This window comes from Chenopodium quinoa, unplaced genomic scaffold, assembly GCF_001683475.1.
Source record: "Chenopodium quinoa cultivar QQ74 unplaced genomic scaffold, ASM168347v1, whole genome shotgun sequence".
Classification (NCBI taxonomy): domain Eukaryota; kingdom Viridiplantae; phylum Streptophyta; class Magnoliopsida; order Caryophyllales; family Amaranthaceae; genus Chenopodium; species Chenopodium quinoa.
This window is the reverse complement of record NW_018744497.1, coordinates 2,411,216-2,434,870: the sequence shown is the minus strand read 5'-3', so window position 1 is coordinate 2,434,870 and position 23,655 is coordinate 2,411,216. Positions and strand designations below refer to the sequence as shown.

At 36.9% G+C, this 23,655-nt stretch overlaps 2 protein-coding genes across 4 annotated transcripts; both read left to right on the top strand.

Annotated features, from left to right (window-relative positions):
• Positions 1-716: 716 nt before the first annotated feature.
• On the top strand, positions 717-14,507 carry LOC110697707 (C-type lectin receptor-like tyrosine-protein kinase At1g52310). 2 transcript variants are annotated; one of them, XM_021875092.1, is made up of 5 exons: positions 717-1,078; positions 1,383-1,532; positions 2,259-2,675; positions 11,460-12,030; positions 13,558-14,507. In XM_021875092.1, exons 2-5 carry the CDS (start codon positions 1,406-1,408, stop codon positions 14,096-14,098), a joined length of 1,656 nt encoding a protein of 551 aa, XP_021730784.1. In that variant the 5' UTR covers positions 717-1,078; positions 1,383-1,405; the 3' UTR covers positions 14,099-14,507. The 2 variants fall into 2 exon arrangements, with proteins under 2 accessions (XP_021730784.1, XP_021730783.1); XM_021875091.1 differs by having other exon boundaries at positions 1,380-1,532.
• A 1,745-nt stretch (positions 14,508-16,252) lies between these two features.
• LOC110697706 (allantoate deiminase 2-like) lies at positions 16,253-22,464 on the top strand. Of its 2 annotated transcripts, XM_021875089.1 has the most exons (12): positions 16,255-16,992; positions 17,588-17,676; positions 18,285-18,388; positions 18,461-18,545; positions 18,635-18,751; positions 19,698-19,807; positions 19,886-19,991; positions 20,098-20,184; positions 21,326-21,562; positions 21,659-21,784; positions 21,880-22,041; positions 22,127-22,464. In XM_021875089.1, exons 1-12 carry the CDS (start codon positions 16,770-16,772, stop codon positions 22,247-22,249), a joined length of 1,569 nt encoding a protein of 522 aa, XP_021730781.1. In that variant the 5' UTR covers positions 16,255-16,769; the 3' UTR covers positions 22,250-22,464. The 2 variants fall into 2 exon arrangements, with proteins under 2 accessions (XP_021730782.1, XP_021730781.1); XM_021875090.1 differs by lacking the exon at positions 21,326-21,562 and having other exon boundaries at positions 16,253-16,992.
• Positions 22,465-23,655: the final 1,191 nt, after the last annotated feature.

Below are 23,655 nucleotides of genomic sequence, written 5' to 3'. Positions count from 1 at the left end.
AAGAAGACATGGATGTTGTATTGTAGTGAACTAGTGATGCTTAATATATATTGTGTTGCTTCATTGCTAAAATGTTTTAATCTCATAGAACAAGTATTAATAGTTTTAGTCACATTACATATTGATATGTTGTTCCTTTTTTTTATCTCGAGTTATTGGTTATTATTTATGTCCCGCTAAATATTCATCTTGACCTGCAACCGACTCACTTCGTAAATGATCTGCATCGACCCACACTGACCCACCCAATAACCACTCCTAGTAGTAAGTAGTTTGTAAACGGTTCGATTTATAAGGATTCGGTTCATAAACAGTTCGGTTTATAAATGGTTCGGTTTATAAACGGTCCGGTTTATAAACGGTTCGGTTTGTAAACGGTTCGGTTTGTAAACGGTTCGGTTTGTAAACGGTTCGGTTTATAACGGTTCGGTTTATAACGATTTTTATGCCAGTTTAAACGGTTTCGGGTTAGAAACGGTTCGGTTTATTTTCGGTTCGGTTTCCTTTCCAGTTCGGTTTAGATTTGGTTCGGTTCTAAAACGGTTTAACATTACTCGGATCGGTTCGGTTTCGGGTTTACTAAAATGCGGTTCGGGTCGGTTTTCGGTTTCAAAAAATCGGTTTTTAATCGGTTCGGTTTGAATCGGTTCGGTTTCACCGGTTCGGTTCGGTTTTTGACAGTGCTAGCAATTAGGCATGATGTGTTAGACGAAACATTTCACCGTCGATTTCTTCACTTGCTTTTTGGCGGAATCCTTGCGAATCACCATTTTGGGTACTTGTTGATGCCGGCGACGAGACAGTGACCGTAGCGGCGGTCGTCTTAGAAGTTGCGCGCCATCACGGCGTTGCGCCCGGCGTAACGACCTTGAAGCAGGATTACGGCTTTCCCTGGTTTGAGAAACTTCACCATTTTTAGGGTTTTCTCTCTCCTCTCGAAAGGGGGCTGGGTTCTGTTTTCGGTCTTTTTACCCATTTAGATCGTTTCAGTTTTCACCTTTGAGCTACCTAGCAGCACCACTCCCCTCTCTCCTCTCCTCCACTAATGCGTTCTCTGAATTCTTCATTGAAACAACTTGTGAGCTTTCTCTCCTATATTCATCATTTTGTGAGCTAAGATTATTTATATTACTACTATTATTTATAATCTTGGAATCAAGTTTACAATCTAGTCAATTGTAAATTTAATTGTCAGTATAGTCAATTTAGGGTTCTTCTGTGCATTATTGAACTACTATTTGTCATAAATTCTAAAACTATGAAAGATTATAATGAGTAATTCCGTTGCTTGAATTTTGCTATTCATGTTCTTAGATGAATTTAACGAAATTTTTGGAGCTTACTTTGATAATTGAGTCAATTTGGTTGCTAATGTGCAGCAGGCTTTGGTTTAAACTACCCATTCATGTCAGAACAAAACCATGAAAATGAACCTATTCTCCCTGGGCCTGGGGCGGCTGCCCCTCCTGCCAGTGATCTGGGATGGGCCCGTCCTCGACATCACCGGAGTTTGCTTGCTTCACATAAAATAGGTAGGAAATATATGCTTGCATATATTATAAACGAATACTAATTGAGTTGTGAGTTTAAGAGTTAGATTCTCTTTCTTTCAACCCATACTTCGGATATTAGATGAAATGTGATATTTGCTTATGGTAGGATAGTTTGATTATGAAAGAGAAGTTAGTTTTTGGCAGGTTAACTTCTCTTGTGCTTCTAGGAAGTCGAGGGTTTTTAACTATGATATGCAAGAAAAATGATGTGGCATTCATGAATTCTTATTTAATAATTGCTGTACAACATAAATGCTTACGCAAATTCAACTCTCTCTTCAGTGAAAAAGATGCAATCTACATATTGCATATGTTGAGATATGCCTTTACGATTGCATATGCATTAAATTTTGAGTCAAATGCAATATATGAACATGTATGAAAAAAATATCATGAAAACTTTAAATGAGGTACCAAGTGTATGAAAACATCAATTGAGGTACCAAAGTTTTATGTGATATCCTTCTCTCAATTTGTAATGTGAGTCCAAGAATGATTACTTAGTTCTCCGTAATAAATTGTGAGAGAATGATAACTAATGCTGGTGTGACTTTTCGTTCTCTTTTTTATTTACCCACTTGTTTTTGTTATTATTTTTTTTAAAATAAAATTGTGGGTTATCATTTTTGTTGTTACTGTTTGCTTAAAGATGTTGGTATTGATATCTGATGTTACTAGTATCTTTTTCCTATAACGTGCATGTAGGGCATTGCCTGTCTGATTGGATTATCAATGAAAACAAGACTAAATGCTTCAAGTGCATATCAGACTTGAAGTCTTGGGATGAGTCAGAGGCCTATTGTAAGGACCATAGAGGACACTTAGCATCTGTGTCATCGCTTCAAGAGTTGAAATTTGTTCAAGACCTATGTAGAATTAATGTTGATGGTTGCTGGATTGGAGGACGAGGACAATCTACTTCTGGGCACGGTTGGATGTGGTCTGATCATAAATCTCTGCATAATGACTCCTTTTTACCCAAGGTGCAGCATGTATCAAATTGTGGCAACCTGTCCTGCAATAACGGAAGTGATTCATGTTCTTTGTTGTCCGATGGGGCCGTGCCCATTAAAGCTGTAGGATGCAACCATTCTCATGCTTTCATTTGCACAGTTGATACAGGTATGGCTTGACTCTGTCTTGTCAATTTTCTCTTGTCTTGTCCTGTGTTAGCCTTGCTCAGGAATATTCTTTGGAATTGCATTGGTAGAAGGGTATAGAGGATAATTAGTTACCCTCAAATAGTCAAATGCTCTACATAGTCTTTAAAAATGTTTACTGCATAATTTAAAGTAATTTTGAAATAGACAACAAATATTACATGCCATCTTATTGTAATGAAAAATCATAGTCACACCAATACAACTCACTATTTCAAACTATAAAAAAACCACTGTGTGACTGCCAAAAGTGCTTACATCATGGTCTAAGTGTCTAACCAAATGCAACAAACAAATGAAAGCCACACATAACTTCACCTTAGTTGTACATTCTATCCAGAATTCCCAAACTCCATGAACATGACTAAAACAAGCATGTAGGTTTTACATTAAAAAGGCACCATATGCCAGAAAATGTGTAAAAATTATTCTGTCTGCTTAAGAGAACATGCAGAAAAAATTAGTCATTTGTTTTGGTTGCTAATGACTAATTTTCCATTCCAAGTAAATATGAGAGTAATTGGTGCTAATGAGGAGCAAGTCATATTGGTAGAAATGCGTTTACAAGGAAAGGAATTGTATTGTGGAAAGCATGAGTAGTTCTATTTTTGTCAAAAGTAATTGAAAAAGGATTTTAGTTGAAAGGAAACTAGTGAGGTCATATTTATTTCTTTGCCACCTAGCCTTATAAGACATAAATGTCTAAGGGTTACTTGTACCATAGTTATAAATTAAAAACTAAGACTTGAAGTGTATGAACATGGAAAGTAGATATTAAAACCGATTTCTCAATTAAATATCATTTCAAAATTGATTTCCTATTCTTAAACTCCATTCTATTCTCCTGTTATTTATTTATTTATTTTTATACTGTATTAGAGAGGATTGCTAAGACTTTAGAGAAGACATATGACTAGGTAAAGAGTCTAAGAGAGCGGCTTTGGTGGGCAAATGACGAAGAAAGGAATACCACCTAAGTATTCTTATAATGATTAGTTTACAAGATAAGACACCGTGGTGTGTGTTATTTTTGTTTGATATCAAATTGGTGGATGATACTAGAGCTTGGGATCAACTTTGAGTTAGAATGATGGAGACATAATTTAGAATCTTGATGGTTTTGGCTTAGTAGGAGTATGAAGACATTGAGGGTTAACTACTAGTGAACAATTTGATCACCTCGTATCGATTTTACAAAAAAATGGAGATAATGACGAGGATGTAACACGCAGAACTAAAATTTGGTAGCTCATTGGTTAATATGCGATCATTGTTGCCTTTAAGGTTATATAAGGAAAATTTTATGGTATGACAATTAGACTTATGTAATTTCATGGGTCAAAATGTTGACAATTAAGGGAATGTTAAGAAGATGAATGTAGTAGAGATGCATATGTTGATACAAATGTGTGAGAATACCTTGAGGTATAATATTAGGAATGTGGATTTTTTGAGAACATGGTTTTTGGGTGTCATGGTTTAATGATGTCAAATTTTGAAATGTTAACATGTAACAATAAGTCAATAACACCTATAACTTGTAATTCCATGAGTACTTTATTCATTATTAATCAATTTTAACCAAACTATTTAATGTGGATTTTAACTCCTTATTTAGTCAAGTTTTTAGAAAACCCACAATCTTGTAATAAAAATCCAATCTTGAAGAATTTCTTAAAGATTGAATATAAACGAACCAATATTTCTCCTCATAAGATTACTCCTGAAACTTATGATTTGATTTAACCCACTGGACGCTAATTATTTTGAAATTAAACTCTTAGCCTACTCCTAGACACTAAGTGTTTCATGTTCTAATCTTCAACCAATTCCTTGAATTGAAAACTAGCAAAGAACGTTTAAGCAAAATCTAAACAATGAACTTTTATTAAGCTGAATTTTGTGCATTTATTATGTGTTACAAAGCCATGAAAATCCACTATTTATAGAAAAAATTAACTGATTCTAAGCCTAATAGGACTAAGACAAGCCCCTAGCCTTTAGCTCCAAGCAACCTAAGTGGAATAGGAATACTAAACCTACTTAGATTAGGAAACTATCAAAACCGACCTACTTCGCAGTTTATGCGGTTTTGGTTTTAGCCGTTGTTGACCGACGAAATGAACTCCGATTCTTGTGAAACCACTTCCATTGGTTAGATGACATCTTGGAGTTTCCAAAAACATATTATAAGGCATAAGTTTTCCTTGAGCTTCAAGTCCTTATCGGCAGTTCCTTAGACTCCTACAAAATCTAACAACTCTTAGAAACATAAGGAAACATATAAATTAAAAGATATAATAATAAAATAAATCCTAAGCGCTTAAACCAAGAAATACCCTTTCAAATGAAAGGTAAAAACTTGCAAGCAAAATTCTAGAAGAAATTAAATAAAAACAATAAGTGATGCATTTCTTTCCTTGTTTGGGTAGCCTATATTGGAGTTATCTAGACCTTCTAAAATAGTATTAGACCCTTCCAAAGAATTTATTTCTTGATTCACATCACTATCTTATTTTTTAACCCACATTTAATTAAATAAACCTTTCTATCATATGTTTTTACCCACTTTTAATCAACCAAATTCCACAGGTTTATTTTCTTACTCACTTTTAATCAACCAAAACAAAAAGAGAAGGAAGTTGCACTAAATCAAAAGGTTAACCAATAAAAAGGAGTAAGGGTTGTACTATGTAATAGACTACTACTATTCGCAAGCAATTGTACGGAATAAGATTACTATAAGGAACTTTGAGTGTTTGATTGATTGACTAAGCAAACTAAGATACCAATAGCTTGAGGCTATTAATCTCACCAAGCAGCTTGAGGCTACTACTCTCCATACAAGTCACTTAATTTTCTGGATACTTACTACTAAGTTCTACTACGTTACTTATAGAATTAAGCTTAGAGAATACATGTGATATTTAGTTAAAATGGCAAAACCATATTTAGACATGAGCTTGTTGCTTGTTTTCCTTAGTTGCTTCTTAATTAGTTTTGTCCTCTTGTTCTTTGTTGTTGTTGCTGACTTCTTGACCATTGACTTTTGGGTTGTTTCCTTTGGACCTCCTGGTATAAACTTGTATGGGTTTAGGTCGGGTTATAGGGTGATCCATCACATTACCCGCTGGCTCAAGATTCACCTTGTCCTCATGGTGGAAGGCCGGAAATCGCTTAGCAATGGCCGCCCATCCTCCCATGTTGCCTCAAACCGTGGCATTCCATGCCACTTGATCAGCACCTTCAATAGCATCTTTTCCCCAATCTGCTTGTGACGAGTCTCTGGCAGCTCCTCGGGTTCCGCTACTTACTCTAATTCCGCCGTTAATTGGTCCGGAATAGAGGGATTGTCCCAAACTTCACCTACTGCTCTTTTCAATTAGAAATGTGGAACACGAGATGAATTTTGCTTGATGGGGGCAATTCCAGTTTGTATGTGACCTTTTCCAATCCTTTCTAGCATCGTAAAAGGACCATAATATCGCGGCGCTAGCTTTTCGAAGGGTCTTTTGGCTAGATAGCGTTGTCGGTAAGGTCTCAATTTTAAGTAAACCGCGTCCCCAACGAACTGCTCGTCCCTTCTCTTCATGTCGGCATATTTCATTGCAAGGCCTTGTTGATGTTAGCCTTCAATTCATCTAGGATCCAATCTCTTTCCTATAGCCACCCTTCTAAGCAATCTACCGGAGTTTGACCATTGCCCAACCGCCATAGTTTTGGTGGTTCTGTGCCGTACCCCACCTTAAAATGGGACATCTTTGTTGCTATGTGGGGAGAGATGTTGTACAAATATTCGGCCCATGGCAACCACCTAGTTCATTATTTTGGCCGACTTAGACACAAAACATCTCAAGTAAACTTCAAGACTTTTGTTAGTTTAACCGTCGGTTTGGGGATGGTACGATGTGCGTCGCATCAATTGTGTTCCCTATAAACGGAATAGCTCCTTCCAAAATAAGCTCATGAAGACTCGATCACGATCGGACACGACGCTGTTAGAAATCCGTGGAGTTTGACCACCTCTCGCACAAAACAGTCAGCTACTTTGAGTGCATTAAAGGGGTGTTTAAGCCCCACAAAATGTGCTTATTTGATCAATCTATCCACTACCACCAAGATCGAGTCCACCCCCTTTGACAACGGTAACCCTTCGATGAAATCCATCGAAATATCCTCCTAAATCGCTTCCGGGATCGAAAGTGGTTGTAACAACCCTATCGGACTTTGTTGGGACACCCTATTCCGTTGACATACCAAGCACTTGCGCACATACTTTCCCACTTGCTTTCTCATACCGGCCAGTCCGCCGCCAACCGGAGGTAAGCCTTGACCTCCCCGTCATGACCGCCGGTGGGGGAGTCATGATGCTCGATCAACAGAGTAGGAATAATTTTGGAGTCTGCAGGTACGACAATCAGACCTTTATAAAGCACTCTCTGACCTTCTAATGTGAACCCTTTAAATTGCTCCTCCCCTTTCATTAGGCCCTGTTTGATTCAGCCCAACCAAGGGTCCACTTGAATTTCCTTTTTTAAACCTTGCCAAACTAGAGCTCTCAATTGGACCGTGGGCTCTTCCTTGCGAGACAAGGCATCAACTACCTTGTTTGATGGGCCAGGCTTATATAGGACTTCAAAATCGAATCCAATTAGCTTCCTAACCCATTTATGATATTCCCCACCCATTTCACGTTGTTGCGTGATATAGCGTAGACTTTGTTGATCCGTGTGAATCACAAAATGTCTTCCAAGGAGGTAGTGCTTCCATCGAACCACGGCTAAACACATTGCCATCAACTCCTCATAGAGAAACTTTTCTCCGACTCGAACCCCCAAAAGTTTGCTATAAAAAGCTATGGGTCAATTTTCTTGCATCAAAACGACTCCTTACCCATAACACGATGCATCGGTTTCTACCACAAACTCCTTGTAGAAATCCGGCATGGCTTAGACCGGGCGGTAGCCATTGCAATTTGAGCCGTTGGAAGGCCTTAGTTGTTTCTTCGGTCCACCCAAAGCAATCTTTCTTTAACTGGGCCGTTAATGGGCTTGCAATTTGGGCATACTTGGACACAAACTTTCGGTAGTATCTTGTGAGCCCAAGGAAGCCTCTAAGCTCCCTCAAGTTTTGTGGGGTAGCCCATTCAAGGTTGGCCCGTTCCTTTCTTGATCCATGGCCACTCCATGTTGAGAAATGGACTAGTTGACGATTGTATGATTCCGGCATTCAACATTTCTCCTATCATCTTCTCAATCTCGTCTTTCTGAATTTCCCCGATACGGTCGGACGCTCACCGGATTACTACCATCTTTAAGCACTATGGCGTGTTCTCGTCCTCTACTAGGTGGCAATCCAGTAGGCATATTGAACACTTTATGGTATTGCGCCAATAGCCCACTCAAAAAGGATGGGATTTAGGCCTCTTCTTTTGCTGGCCCATTTCCTTCTTCTTTATCCAGTGTGCTTATTTCCACCAAAACACCACCCTTCTCCTTACATAAGCTACGCACCATAGCACCCAGTGAGATATGTGTCTTCTCCAAGGTTGGATTGCCGACCAAGGTCACCGGAGTTCCGGCGAGATGGAATTTCATAACATGAATGTGCAATTTGTTGCCACCGTCCCCCATTTCTTGAGCCACTGCACGCCAAAGATTAAATCGGCTCCACCCAAACACAAAGGCAGGGAATTCTCCACAACCACCAATCCTCCATCTAGCAGAGCACACACGTCACCATATCTCCATTGCCAAGAGCCCAAACTCACCCTCACCATTCACCATCAACCCGATTTCTTCCACGAGAGCGGTCGAAATAAAGTTGTGCGTGGCCCCCGGTCTATTTCAATGGCGGTCCCTTCTCTATCTGATTCCTCCCCTTCGAATTTCGTCCCCTGCACCGTCGCTGGACACCATTAACACACTAGGTTCTTTGCGCTTGCATCGGTGGCCGACACCCCATCTCTCATCAGAGCGAAAACAAAGACCTTTCGCTCGCTAATCTTGATATTTCGACTCAGTGAGTCGCCTTGTTCCACTAGTAGTTTGGCTGGTGGGAGTGTTGCTGGGTCAGCCCAAATTAACGAACCCTTGTGATTCCGGTTTGGGCCTGACACATTTGGAACCCCAGAAGTTTGGATCAGCCCAACTCCTACTCCCTTGGATGGTCCAGATCCGGTTGCAACAAATCCGGATCCAACCTCACTTCTCCAAAACCCGCTACCCCCTTTCCTCAATTGGCGGACCCGATTTCTTTCTTCAACTCGCCCGGCCAAATCCATTGCTTGCTCCAGCGTAGTTGAGCATAATAATCGGACTTCCGATTTAATATCCTCCCTGAAACCATTTATAAACTGCCCATTCAGAGACATCCTCCAACGGAGCTGCCAGTTCGATGAACTTCCAACGATAGTCCACCACTCCACCACGTTGGTGGTTTCCACTACTGTTCGTGGAGGGTACTAGCGTTAGCCGGTCGGAACTCGTGTAATACCCTTCTCTTGTGATCCGGCCAACTTAACAACGACCGCCTCTTGTTCTCCCATTGGTACCACTTCAACGCCGCGCCGCCATGGCGACCACGGCGGCCTCCAACTTCTCCTTCTCCGATAATTTATAGAATTCAAAGAACATCTCAGCTTTTACAATCCAATTATTGGGTCGGCTCTTTCGAACGCCGGCATCTTGAGCTTGTGGTGCTTCCACCTTCCGCCTCCGCCTTGATCTTCACGGTGCTCTTCGTTCCATTGGTCGGCTTCTTGGTTCCACCTCAGACTTGGGTTGCCCTGCAATCAAATCTCGAAGTTCTCGCTGAAACTTCAATTATTCGGCTTTCTCCAGTCTCCTTTCGGTTTCTTGTTGGGTACGAAAACGATCGATTCGGCTTTCAAGTTTTTGAACCGCCTCCTCCATGGTTTTCTTCATGGTTTCCTCTTGTGCCTGCAACCGCTCTTCAAAGGTGGCAAGCCTCGGCTGGCTGTTTGCACCATTTTTTTTAACGATGTACGGACGATGGTTTCAGTCACCAAGACCGCCCGCTCGCTCTGATACCAATTTGTAATAGACTACTACTATTCGCAAGCAATTGTACGGAATAAGATTACTAGAAGGAACTTTGAGTGTTTGATTGATTGACTAAGCAAACTAAGATAACAATAGCTTGAGGCTATTAATCTCACCAAGCAGCTTGAGGCTACTACTCTCCATACAAGTCACTCAATTTCTGGATACTTACTACTAAGTTCTACTACGTTACTTATAGAATTAAGCTTAGAGAATACATGTGATAATTAGTTAAAATTGCAAAACCATATTTAGACATAATAGGAGCTTGTTGCTTGTTTTCCTTAGTTGCTTCTTAATTAGTTTTGTCCTCTTGTTCTTTGTTATTGTTGCTGACTTCTTGACCATTGACTTTTGGGTTGTTTCCTTTGGACCTCCGGGCATAAACTTGTATGGGTTTAGGTCAGGTTATAGGGTGATCCATCACATATTACTTGTTCTAAATCTATTGATGATTGCTTTGACTTTTTGACATGAAAGTTTTTTAGAAAAATACTATTCCACTCATGGGAGTGTTTTTTCTTCTTGATAAATTATTATAATATAGTGGACACGATTGATTCAATGTTTTCATGTTTACTCAGCTATGATTTACACACTCAGCTGCAAAAAAAACTCAGCTTTCCACATATTCTCTTTATAGCTTTTGTATCTCTTGACGTGTTCTTACACCTTATTTGACAAGTTGCCAAAAATTTATGTCTTTCTGATCTTATTATTTTTTTTTAATTTGTATTCTTTTTGCCTTCTATCTCCCTGTTTGGGTGAGGGAAAATCTAATGTATCCAATTTAGCATTATTGTGTCGATATTTATTTATCGATCTTGTTTTGGTTATTTATGAACTTGCATAATTGGATAATAAATTAAAGTAAGAAGATTAAGATTGATTAAGTGGAAATACAGTTAGTTTAGGATAATTGATCAAGCATTCAAGTGGCCTGATTCATTCCCATGAGCTAAACAAATCTAATATGACTCGCTTGATGCTTTTTTCTTTTCCTACTCTCCTTTATAACATCTTTAGATTCTCATTTCTCTTTGACTGAATGACTATTTTCCTCATCATGATACTACGAGTATATATAATACACTACCTATAATGCTTCATCCCTTGGTAAAATTCATAACTTTACCGAGCACACATATTTCCACCTTGTCCTCAAGGTGAATAGGTTATCGGTGTTGATGTTCCGGCATCTATCGTGATGTGAAATCTTATCCTTATGCCAGTCTTTCTATTGCTTATCAAGCCCCTTACGGAGTCTTTTCAACCTCTTCTAACCTTAGTTTTAAAAATTGCGGTTTAGGCATGACTAGGCCTAGTTCTGCGAGGCTTAAAACCAACCAAAGGCGAGTGCCTATGTGCGCTTTTTTCTAGGCTGATTTCTGTGCTTTTGTCCCTTATGTTGTTTAAGGTAATTGATAAACAGTTTTTATTTAATACATACATCCTTTGTAGATTCACTAGAAATTTCAGAGGCTACCTCTCATATTTTTTCACCAGTTTTTGTTGTTTTTATTACTTTATTTCACATCAGGAAGAAGCATGAAAAATGGTTTACCATTTAAAAGTCAGTGCTTGATTTCTCGTACCTTGTGAATTGGGGAAATACTACATGCCATTTAATGCTTGAATGTTCTTTGAATTTCAATTGTAATAAATGCATTTTTTTTGTGTAGGAAACCAATGCTATGGAGGACAGTGCCAAAACTTGTATATAATTATCCTGGCAGTTGTTAGCGGTGGGATTCTCTGTGCCACATTAGCTGTTGTGGTTTGGTTACTTGTCTACAGACGAAGTAAAAGGCGTAGAAGGTCCCGTAGGCAATCAAATCTAGTAGCATCATCTTTAGTGCCTCCATCCTGGAAGGTCTTCACAATTGAGGAGCTGAAGTCTATTTCAAAGAATTTCAGTGAGGGAAATCGTCTTCCTGGAGAATCCAAAACAGGAGGTACATATAGTGGCATTTTAGCTGATGGTTCAAAGGTGGCGATTAAGAAATTGAAAAGGTCCAATTACCAAAGGAAAAAAGAGTTCTATTCTGAAGTTGGGAGAGTTGCACGGCTTCATCACCCAAGTCTGGTATCTGTGAAAGGGTGCTGTTATAACCATGGTCATCGCTATATTGTTTATGAATTCATAGTGAATGGTCCTCTTGATAGGTGGCTGCACCATGTTCCAAGAGGTGGTAGATGCTTAAGCTGGCCCATGCGAATGAAAATTGCCACAACCCTTGCCCAAGGAATCGCGTGAGTTCATATTCACTTTACTTGCTTTGATGCCATTATACAATTATAAATGATCCTCTTTTCTGATTATTTTATGTATTTAATACATAATATGAATGTCATGCTAGACTTTATGAAAACATTGGTTCAGTGGAAGGTTACACCGATCTGTAAATACTTCTGGTAGACTGATCAAGCATGTCAATGTATAAATGTTTTCTCCGTCTATGCTTTCTTAATCAGTAAGTGTAACCTACAACGAGATCAGCAAGACAAACAATGATTAATCTAAACCTTCCTCCTTCCCATTGACACCCCACTGTTGGGGGGGAGGGGGGGCACCTAGAAGAAAGGAAAAAGAAAAGAGAAAGGGAACACATGCATAAAAGCATAGCCTGAGACAATTTTTTTTTGAGGCTTTGTTACTGTGATTCAAATACATCAAGTATGGTAGGAAAGTGTATTCTTTGTGGAAATTCTTGGGGTGTACTCGCACACAAACCCTTCCAAGGTCCCTCCTCAATGTATGAGTCATTATATTGTGGGTGACTAATTCTCATATGAGCGTAGGTAATATATGTTTGAGTCCTAGTTGCTACCAACCTACCATGTACCAGCCTGCCCAAAAAAAAAATGAAAAAAAAGGAGAAAAAAAATGATCAGACCTGTTCTATCTCCTTGCAGCTTATTTCTTCTTTTTTTTTTTTTCGAGATAGGGTTTTTAATTTGGCCTTGTGAATTTGTGGTGTTGAAGACGTGTTATTTATATCTCAATTTTGCTTTCTCTTCTTTTTGGCTGAACCTCTAAGTCAAGTAGCCACTAACTAGGTTCTACATTTACCTGTTGTCTCCACTTTCCATATGCTTATAAGATCTACTTCGTCTTTTACATATCTATGCTTTGGCTCTCTACTAGATTTTTTTTTTTTTTAATTATTTTTATTTTTGCTATGTATTAGGTTTTTGTTCTGAGTATTTTCATTTTGATGATTTAGTGGCTTTGGTTTTTAATTTTTCATGGCTAAATTAAGTTCCTTTATCAACTAAGAGAATGATAATTATACTTTGAATAGTTTAAAAAAAAAAGAGAAAGAACATAGTTTGGATGCATGACACCTAAACCACCACTGCTGGTCCACGTATGCATGCAAGAAAAAGGCACCAAATTCTGTTAGCTCCACTGGAGGGCAATTCAGTAAAGCAACACTAGTTTGTTAGGCTGTTATTTCTGTGTGGAAAAGAATGTTTATCACGCTGGCAACAGTTTATCTAGTGAGCCTTACTGGCTTTTGTTTAGATTATATTTGGTAGTTTCGTTCATTTACTGATTATCCGGGTTGTTCTTTTGTGGGATCTTGTGGCTGAGACTTGTCATAGATGTTAGACTGTGTCCATGCCTTGTAAAGTCACAGTAACTTTATAGTATGTATCTTATGTAAACAGATGTAATTAACGTGCAATTATATTTGTTTCCCTGCAAAAAATCTATGGAATTTTTAATCTTATTTTTGTTACTGAAACTGATTATTCTACTTATTCCAATAATAGATTTTTACATGACAAGGTCAAGCCTCAAGTTGTGCATCGAGACATTCGTGCAAGCAATGTGCTTCTCGATGAAGAATTTGGAGCACATCTAATGGGAGTTGGACTCGCAAAGTTTGTGCCATGGGAAGTTATGCAAGAGAGGACTGTAATGGCTGGCGGAACTCATGGGTACCTAGCTCCAGAGTTTGTCTATAGAAATGAGCTTACAACAAAAAGTGATGTGTATAGCTTTGGAGTCTTGCTACTTGAGATTGTGAGCGGGCGTCGTCTTGCCCAGGCTGTTGATTCAGGTAGTTTGCAGAGTATATTCGAGTGGGCTACACCCCTTGTACAGTCCCATCGCTATCCAGACTTGCTAGATCCAGTCATATCAAGCTCATCCTCTGAGATTCCAGAGGCCGGAGCAATTCAGAAAGTAGTTGACCTTGTCTATTCTTGCACTCAAAACTTACCTTCAATGAGGCCCCGAATGTCTCATGTTGTGCATCAGCTTCAGCAGTTGGTTCCATCAGCTCCTGCTGTAGAGCAAGCTCAACTTTAGAATCAGATAAATCAGAGTATGTCTGGCCTGATCCACATATCCTAGCAATGATGCATTAAACTGATTTGCTTTTAATCGGAAGGTTATCCCTGACTATGAAACTATTGCAATACAGCATCATTATTTATATGAAGCAGCAGTTTTATTGACATTGATAATCTTCGGAAACCTCATATCCTCTTTAAAATATGTACCTGATCTATGCAGGTTTCCCATAATCACAATGTTAACACTTCTAGTTGTCCCAAACTATGATCATGAATGTGTGTTAACATGTCAAACATAATATGTCGATGTTAACATTTCTACAAGTCCCATAAAAAAATGATCAAAGTTTTATAGAGGAAGTGTTGATGAAATATTGGTTCAATTTGAACTTAAACAACAATTTAATTAATTTTTTAAGCTATGGTTATGGAGATTGAAAGACCTTCAGTGTAAAAATATACTTGCACTCATCAAACCTGCCTACTCAGAATGTTTATCTTTTACTTTGTTTTATATTGATGACACTAGATGGGACTATATATTGTTTTTCGGTTTTTCTAATGTGTGTCAATGGACACACATTAAGAAAACAGATTCCCTATAGTTATTTGATGACGAGAAATATCAATAGGCTAAAAAAAAATTAGGTTTAACAAATCATTTAAAAATTTATAAAATCTTCTTTATTTCTTCTATTACAAAATTTACCACATCTTTCCAAATATTTAATGAATATATTTTAGTCAATTTCCTAATACAACAATAAAATAAAATGATAATTGCTAGCCTTACTAATATAATATATACTACTCCATACAATCATTCCTTTTTTTTTTATAATTTTTTTTAATGAAAATGGCAAACTTTTACGATTTTTTTTCCATTTTTTTTTCTTAATGAAACTACCAAACTTCATAAAAACGTCATTTTTTAGATAAAATAAATTAAGTTGAAATAAAAAATAATATGCATTTTAATTTTTTAAAAATATGGAATTAATTTACAACATAAAATGAACACTCAATCCCCTGAAGTCCATTTTCTACTAGTGCACTATTTAAATTAGGAATGATTGTTTGCGGTAGTACGTATATTACAATTTTATTTTATTTATTTATTTTTAATTTTAATTTTTTAGAGCTAAAAGGACAGGAGATGAGAATCGATCCAAAAATCTCATGAGATCGGGTGGAAAACTCAACCAATTGAGCTTTCCCACATACGTAGTATTACAATAGTATGTGGCTAAAAATTATTTTATTTTAATTGTTGTAATAGGAAATTGACTTACATATATTAAATAAAATATTTGGAAATATGTGGTAAATCTTGTAATAGAGGAAATCATGAAGATTTTACTATAACAATATAATCCTATGCAAGCTGTGCCCCCTCTTTTTGGAAGTTACACAGTGTAACCTTTAAGTTACAATTATGTATTAATAGTGACCTTGGCGTTATCCTACCGTTAACGGTCACCGTTAGTGAGGCCCACTATACACCTTTTCTCGATTTACATGCTAAAAAATGTTCCTTTAAAGATTTTAGGGGTCATTTTGTTCCTAAGGATCCAAATTCAGCTTGGATTTGGTGGAAAAATATACGTAAAAGCCGTATTTTGTGAATTCGAATTTCTATAGTTAAAAGAATAATGACAAAATATCTATTATGTTATTTTTTAGCCAAATCCGAGCTCAATTTGATTCCCTAAGGCACAAAATGACCCTTTAAACCTTAAATGAAACATTATTCAGCACATAAAGCAAGAAAAATATTAATAGGTGTAAAGTGAACCTTATTAACGGTGATTGTTAACGGTAGGATAACAACTTGATCACTATTGGTACATAATTGTAACTTGAAGGTTACAGTTGTAACTTTTAAAAGGAGGGGATACAACTTGAAAAAGTCAATACCAAAGGGTTATATTTTAGAATTCCCCAATTATTTTCCAATTGATTTTTAAACTACCTTTCTTTTTTAAAAAAATCTATAGATATTCCTCGTCATCAAATAGTTGTTGCCTTGTTGGTAATTCTTTCAAAAAAAAATTAAAAAAAGATTGTAGGTAATTTATTTTCTTAATGTGTGTCAATGGACACATGTTAGAAAAACCGATTAACGAATTAGCCTTATTTTTAGTGACATAAGATAGATTTAATAGGAGTATGTAAACATGCGATAATTTAAATGAGACTTAAACTAGCACTCGTAAAAAAAAAAGTACATGGTGCTTCCGCCTGCGTAGGTGCTTAAAAAAAATAAATGTCCACCTCTTCAGTCTTTACTCTTTACCACTGAAAAATAATGATATCCTGATCAGATTTAGGCCCTAAGTTAATGGACCACGTAAGATTAAAAAAATTAAATAAAAAAAAAAAAAAACACTACAAAAATAGAAAAGAAATAGCGGACGTCGATGAAGCGAAGTTGTCAAATTGCTTATCTCCACTTTAAAAATTACTCACGTCCTACTACACTACCAAACAAATCAGCTCGCACATCACACACACCCATTTCTGGAGGCCACTAGTTTACAATCTCGTCCCAGTTTATCAAATGATTTATTAAACCACATTTTTGCAAATAAACCAATATTTTTGTATCCCATTTAATAAAAAATTATTGTTTTATTTACGAAAATAAATAAGTATGCTACGATAACTCGATAAGCTTGTATTTTATGGTAGTTTATAATCTAATCTTAGGTACCATTCTGAATCCTAACCCTGTAACTCATCGACTGCAGAGGGTTTCTTCTTTCCGCCGCCCTTTAACCCCTCTTCTGTCGCTGTTTTACGCCGCAGGCTCATCCATGGCTTCTTCTCTCTGTTTCTTGCCCTTCTTGCTATTTGCTTTATCCTCTGCTTCTGCTTCTACTTCTGCTACTGCTGATTTATTACATGGTAAATTTATTATCTTGTTTTATTATATGGTCTTCATTATTTGATCTACGTTTACGTTTATTCAAATGTATGGATGTCTTACTTTATATACCTCGGTAATATCAATCAAGGACGTATTTTTATTTATGTATGCTTATTATCAGTGATGGGTTTTATCAACAATCATATACAAGTATAACCTAATGACGCTGATGATTGTTCCTTTACATAAAAATCTATTGTTATTTTAAGTGATGTAGCCGAGATTTGTTTGTACAACCCCGCAAGACTTTATCCAACTAAGCTTGTTGATCATCCTCTCACTCACATTTATTTGATTTAATCTTATTGTATTAGAAAACGGATATAAAATAAAAAAGTTTCTGGTTGATAGATTGAATAATGATCTACAGTTCAAGGTTTAAAGAATGCAGATGGGTATTTTGAAGTCGACGGAGGTTTTTTTAATAAAGGAAAAATATCTGATTCCTGTAAAAAAAAAATGATGCTTCAAAAAGCCATTTGTATGGCTGATTTTAAATAATTTAGTGATTTTGGTTTTGCAAGTTTGTGCTTGTTTGAGTATGACAGTCTTTCTCGTGCACTTTCGATTTAGGAGGTGAAGAAATTGAAGCTGTGGGGCATGATTTATACCGGGATTATTTGAGGGATGAAGCGGCCTCAAGATTAAATGAGCTGGGGAAGGTATATATGTTTAAACTTAACTGTCATGATCAATGGATTAGAGTATTATTTGTGCTATGAATTTGTGCTATATCATGAAATTAAACCAGTTTTTGGAAATTCTTTAGTTTTGATGCGAGTTTTATATGATTTGTTAATTGGGTGGTTTGATTGACTCTTCTTTCTACGCTAACTTGATTTATTGTCTTGCATCAACATAGCTGTCTGTTTCATGTATATGTTTTATAATATGAATTATGTAATGGAGTTGATTCATGTAGACCATATCAAACTATTCCCTTGAGAATGATGTGTACTTTTATAACATTGATACAAAAGAATGATACATCATACATATTTATGTTAGTTAATCAAGATAAGCCATAATATCAATTATAACATCCATTGCATTTACAAATTGATTTCTATCATATCAAATATAATGTGGTGTCGATGCATCAATTAGAACAATAGGCTAATGCAGCTGAAGGAGTTGATCAAGATGTTAGAATATACAGTCTTTTGTACCAGTAAAAATTTTCTTAATTTGATTTGCAGTCATATCGCATGATAGGTTGAGTACATTAGTATTTGAGAAATGAGCTTAAATTTTAAAATTTATGCGGCAGGTTAGTGATGTGAATGGCTATCTTGAGAGGACTTTCTTGAGCCCTGCGTCTGTGAGGGCTGCAAACATTATCAGTCAATGGATGGAAGATGCGGGTTTGAGAACGTGAGGCATCTTCTTGTGCTTGTTAATGTATACTCTTTTTTAAGGTTATGCTTCAATAACTTCTGCTTGCAGGTGGGTAGACATTATGGGTAATGTGCATGGTCGGGTAGATGGGATGAATGCAAGTGCTCCTGCTCTATTGATGGGATCTCATTTGGTAATTTTCCCTCGGTTCTCTTAACCTCTCCATGCATTTTTTTTGGATAATTTACTGATGGAATTTGTGTGGGTCTTACCTCAATGAAGGATACTGTAGTCGATGCTGGAAAGTTTGATGGTGCGCTAGGTATTGTATCTACAATATCAGCCCTGAAGGTTTTGAAGGTGACCGAGAAGCTAGAAAACTTAAGGAACCCAGTTGAGGTATTTGAAAGTACTATTTTCCTTTTTTCTCCCTGCATCTTGCTAAAATTAAAAAAAATAATATAATAATAATAATTATAATTATAACAGCTTGAAGCCAGTAGAACTACAATTGTTGATGAGTTTTTTCCATGTTATTCACCCTATATGTCCTCCACATGTCTGAGAATGAGATTGTGATAGCATATACTCATAGCTGCATCATAAAAGTTCGAGGGTTAATGGTTTTATTATTTGCCTAATTGCCTTTGTTCCGTCTTGCTCTCTTAAATCCTGACAGGAACTGAAGTAGATTTATACATAGATAATCAACTTTCATTCATGGCCTGAGAATCAGTGCATGTGTCTAGACTAAACTAATAGCTTGCATAGTTGCATGTATCAACTAGAGTGTCACACAATACAACTGCACACCACTGCACACCACTGTTATTCTTGAGATCTATAGGACATAAATTTGTTACCATCTTAAAAATGCTTTTGCGCTTGGCAAAAATACATTGGAGTTGTTATTTTACAAAGTTGTTTGATCACCTAAAGTTGCTGAATATTCAACATGCTCAATTTTTGGCTTTGTACATAGCTGAGAGAAATAGACCTCTCCTCTTTTACAGGTCCCAAATATATCCCTGTCATACACTAATAGTCAACTTACAAAACCTCATTTGTGTCACTCCAAGGTGCTTAGTCTGGCACAAAATCACTATTCCTCAATGACAACCCTAATGATGGGAATGTTAAAATAGAGCCCAAAGTTTGATTCATTTATTACTCAGGTTTTGTGGATATGTATGTCCAAGTATTAGGTGGTTTGATCAGGCTCTTGGCATGCAAGGATTTTACTCCTCCTGTCTTTATAGTGGATTTTAAACTTGAAACAATTCTTGTTTTTTATTGCAAGATCCCTTGTGCATCACCTAAAGTAATTGCTGTTCATAATGTTTAGGTGATTGCATTTAGTGATGAAGAAGGTGTGAGATTCCAGTCAACCTTCCTGGGGAGTGCTGCCATTGCAGGCATCTTACCGGCTTCCACATTGAACATATCAGACAAGAGGTTTGAATCTACTACCTTTCTGTTTATCCTAATTATTTATAATTTCTTATAATTTGTTCCCCCTTGCACAATGATCAGTGGGATAACTTTACAAGAGGTCCTTAACAAAAATGCTGTTGGGGTAACAGAGGACAAATTTATCCAGCTCAAGTATCAGCCAGAGTCTGTGTTAGGTTATGTTGAGGTATATAAGTTGTAAACTCCAAAAATTACATGCAATAATGTTTTTACTAACATGAGCTTTTAGGTCATTTGACAGCCTTTGACGTGTTTTGGGCTTAATCTTGCAGGTTCACATTGAACAGGGACCAGTTTTAGAATCAGCCGGTATTCCTCTTGGGGTAGTCAAAGGCATAGCTGGGCAGACACGGTTAAAGGTGAGCGTCCCTTGCTGCTTGCTTTCATCTGCAAACTCTCTAATTCATGTAAATAAAAGAAATGTAAACTGTCCGCAACCACACCAAAGACTTTTCGTTAAAATATCTTACAGGATAGCTAGTACCAAAGTTGTCACATGAACCAGATGGGCCTCAGCTCCTGTGTCCTGGCCAACCTGGCATTCCTCCGGACAACTTTTGAGGGAAAAGGTGGAACATTCATCTCTACTCTTTTAAGTAGCTATGCTTCGAAGTCAGTTTGGCTCAAGCTAAGTGATAGACAAATACAGGCACATAATAAAAGCTAATTGATAATTTCTCTTTGGATTAGTTAATTAAAATGGATGAACAAAAATACGTTTTTTATACTTCATCGGTTGCAAATATAGTTCTGGTGATGGTGTCAATGTTGACAAGGTAGGCCCTATGTGTTTCAAGGTTGGTTGATGAAGAAATAGTGTGTATTTTGTTTACATATCAACCTTGATAATCATCTTCTCCAGCCTAGTGGTTAAAGATCTAAGAATGAAGAATTAGAGACCTAACATGGGCTCTGCTTTGACACATCTAGTCAACAATGTCTTATCATTGGCTCATTGCCCACATGCTTTGTGGTGTGAACGCACCCCAGACACTAAGGGTGTGATGCATGTGACGTTCATGAGAAGCAAACGCAACCTTGAAGTGCATTTGGTGTAATTTTCTTTAGGTACACCAGGACTATGATAGATTTTGTGTGCCACGTGTACTTGGTGTAAATAAATCATCTTATATATGATGCAGTTCTATTACCCTCTTCCTGTATTTTATTATTTTAATTTTCATTATCTTGTCTTCATGATCTCCATCCTTAGGTGAAAAAAAACCCTTGTTTTTGCTTAACTTTTGTTTTGAGTTTTCTTATATAATGAACTCACATATTTTTGCTAGGCTTAACTTGTTCTATTTTATTTTATTATTTATTTTTAGTTCTAAATGTGTTAAAATAAGTTGAGAACTGAGCCTATATAACAGCCAGTCCTGGAATCATTATGGCTTTCATTCTGGCGGCTTCCAACAACTGGAATATGATTCTAGGACTATGCTTAGAAGTAAAGTAGTGACGCTTTACCTAGATTATCTCACATGAAGTTCACTGCAGGTAACAGTCTCAGGTTCACAAGGACATGCAGGAACTGTCCCCATGTCTATGCGGCGTGATCCTTTGGCAGCCGCTGCTGAATTGATTGTATTACTTGAAAGCCTTTGTAAACAACCTCAAAAATTTTTGTCCTATGATGATGATTGCAGTACAGTTGAATCTCTTTTTGGTTCACTTGTTTGTACCGTAGGAGAAATATCACTGTGGCCAAGTGCCAGTAATGTTATCCCAGGACAGGCAGGATCTTTACCTTATGCTTTTGCTTAACTTAGTAGGTCTTCAAATTAGTTATTGGACCAAATGCTAAGGCATGTTTGATTTCCCTTTTTGCAGGTGACATTTACTGTAGATTTACGTGCTATGGATGATGCTGGCCGTGAGGCTGTATTGTATGAATTATCAGCTAGAATGTACAATATTTGTGATAAAAGATCAGTTTCATGTGTAATTGAGCGCAAGGTACTTTTGTTCATTATTTTTTATTTAATTTTTTTTTTCCAAGTCACTCTTCTTTTTGCTGATTATAATTTAAATCACTTGTTTGATATTTTCAGCATGACGCCAATGCTGTCAAATGCGACAATGAATTGAGTTTGCAGCTCCAATCGGCTGCCCTCACTGCATTCAGGAAAATGGCAGGTAATGTTGATGTTGATGTGCCCAAATTAATGAGTGGGGCAGGGCATGATGCCATGGCCATGGCTCATCTAACTAAGGTCAGTTTTTGCACCCCTTATGTTATATATGTTGATTATTTAGAAGTAATATAGTATACAACTCTAATGGAGATTGTGCAAACAGATGGGCATGCTCTTTGTTCGTTGTCGTGGAGGTATCAGTCATTCACCTGCAGAGCATGTATTAGATGATGATGTTTGGGCTGCTGGTTTGGCAGTCTTAGCATTTTTAGAGAATCATGTGTAGGATTCATGGCGATGTTTCAAACAGCACATCAAATGTACATAAGGTACCTGTCTGTTGTACATATATAGACAGTAGCAGTTCATTCATATTAGTTACAATGCCTATTAAGCGCTTTTGTTTGTTGTACCCTCTTGATCTGTTAAAATGTAATAATAAATGTCATTTTCATTTGTAAATGGCTTCAGTAGTTTTGTGCAAAATTTTATCTTGTTTTATTTCGTTTATTATTTCTGAACATATTTAATTTTGTAACTAATAAAATGACGAAATTTTCATGTTTGGAATGTGAATATTAATGCTATCTAAAGACATTTCATTTGATAATATTTTATTTTTTTTGACTAGATTTGTCTCGTGTGATGCATGATTTGAACAAATAAACATTCTAATTTTTTTTTAATCAAAAATTTAAAATAATAAAAATCCTAAACAAATAACACATCAAATTTTTTTTAAGAAAAAATATCTCATAGAAAAATTGTATGATGAAAGGGGTACCTACAGAAGAAAAATTAAATTATTATTGTTAGAGAGAATATACAATTTTTTGAAAATTGGTACAAATAATAATATTGCTAACCTGAATTTTAATAAAAAAAAAATTAAAAAAAAATTAATGGCATTATTTATAGTTTTGGAGGGAAAGTTTTTAATGACAACACGACATGTGTCTACTTTTAGGATATGATGATGTCAGCGGTAGCTATTTTAATATTAGTTATAGATTAATGTACACTTGAAAGTGTGCGGATTAAAATGAGAAGAATAAATGGATAGGAGTGAATAACGAAAATATAAAACAAACGAATAGAAGTGGGTAACAAAAATAACAAACGAATAGGAGTGGGTAACAAAAATATAAAAACATATTAGTAACAATAAATTTTTGGTCTTTGACAATGGTCTTCGGTTTGAGACGCCTACCCTTAAAAATTGGTTGGGAGACCAAGGGATATCTCACTGTTTTGCGTCAGTCGGCCGTCTCCAAGCAAATAGCCAAGTTGAAGCCTTCAACAAGCTAATCTCAGACGACATTAAAAAGAAAAATTGAAAATGCTGGCGGTCTATGGGCGGATGAGTTACCTCATGTCCTTTGGGCCATTAGAACAACAGCAAAAGGGGCAACCGGTGAAACCCCATTTCTCATGGCATACGGCGCAAAAGCCGTCTTGCCCATTGAACACTATGAGCTGACTCTTCGAGTCATGCTGTATGACGAAGAGACAAATTGGGAGGCCATGCGGCTAGCATTGGACTTACTCCCGGAGCGCAGGGGCAATGCCGCCTTGCGTCATGAGATTTATCGTCTGCAAATGACAAGAGCCTACAACAAAAGAGTACACAAGCGGCTCTTGAAAGTAGGGGACTTTGTGTTACGAAAATTGGAGGCAACCGGTAGGGCCAAT

What these genes read in the sequence shown, in the direction of transcription:
- LOC110697707 (XM_021875092.1), top strand. Translation starts at nt 1,406, where the DNA reads ATGTCAGAACAAAACCATGAAAATGAACCTATTCTCCCTGGGCCTGGG. An exon ending in GCTTGCTTCACATAAAATAG is followed by an intron (nt 1,533 to 2,258) that starts GTAGGAAATATA and finishes ACGTGCATGTAG; the next exon opens with GGCATTGCCTGTCTGATTGG. An exon ending in CATTTGCACAGTTGATACAG is followed by an intron (nt 2,676 to 11,459) that starts GTATGGCTTGAC and finishes TTTTTTGTGTAG; the next exon opens with GAAACCAATGCTATGGAGGA.
- LOC110697706 (XM_021875089.1), top strand. Translation starts at nt 16,770, where the DNA reads ATGGTAGTTTATAATCTAATCTTAGGTACCATTCTGAATCCTAACCCT. An exon ending in GATTAAATGAGCTGGGGAAG is followed by an intron (nt 17,677 to 18,284) that starts GTATATATGTTT and finishes TTTATGCGGCAG; the next exon opens with GTTAGTGATGTGAATGGCTA. An exon ending in GAAGATGCGGGTTTGAGAAC is followed by an intron (nt 18,389 to 18,460) that starts GTGAGGCATCTT and finishes TTCTGCTTGCAG; the next exon opens with GTGGGTAGACATTATGGGTA.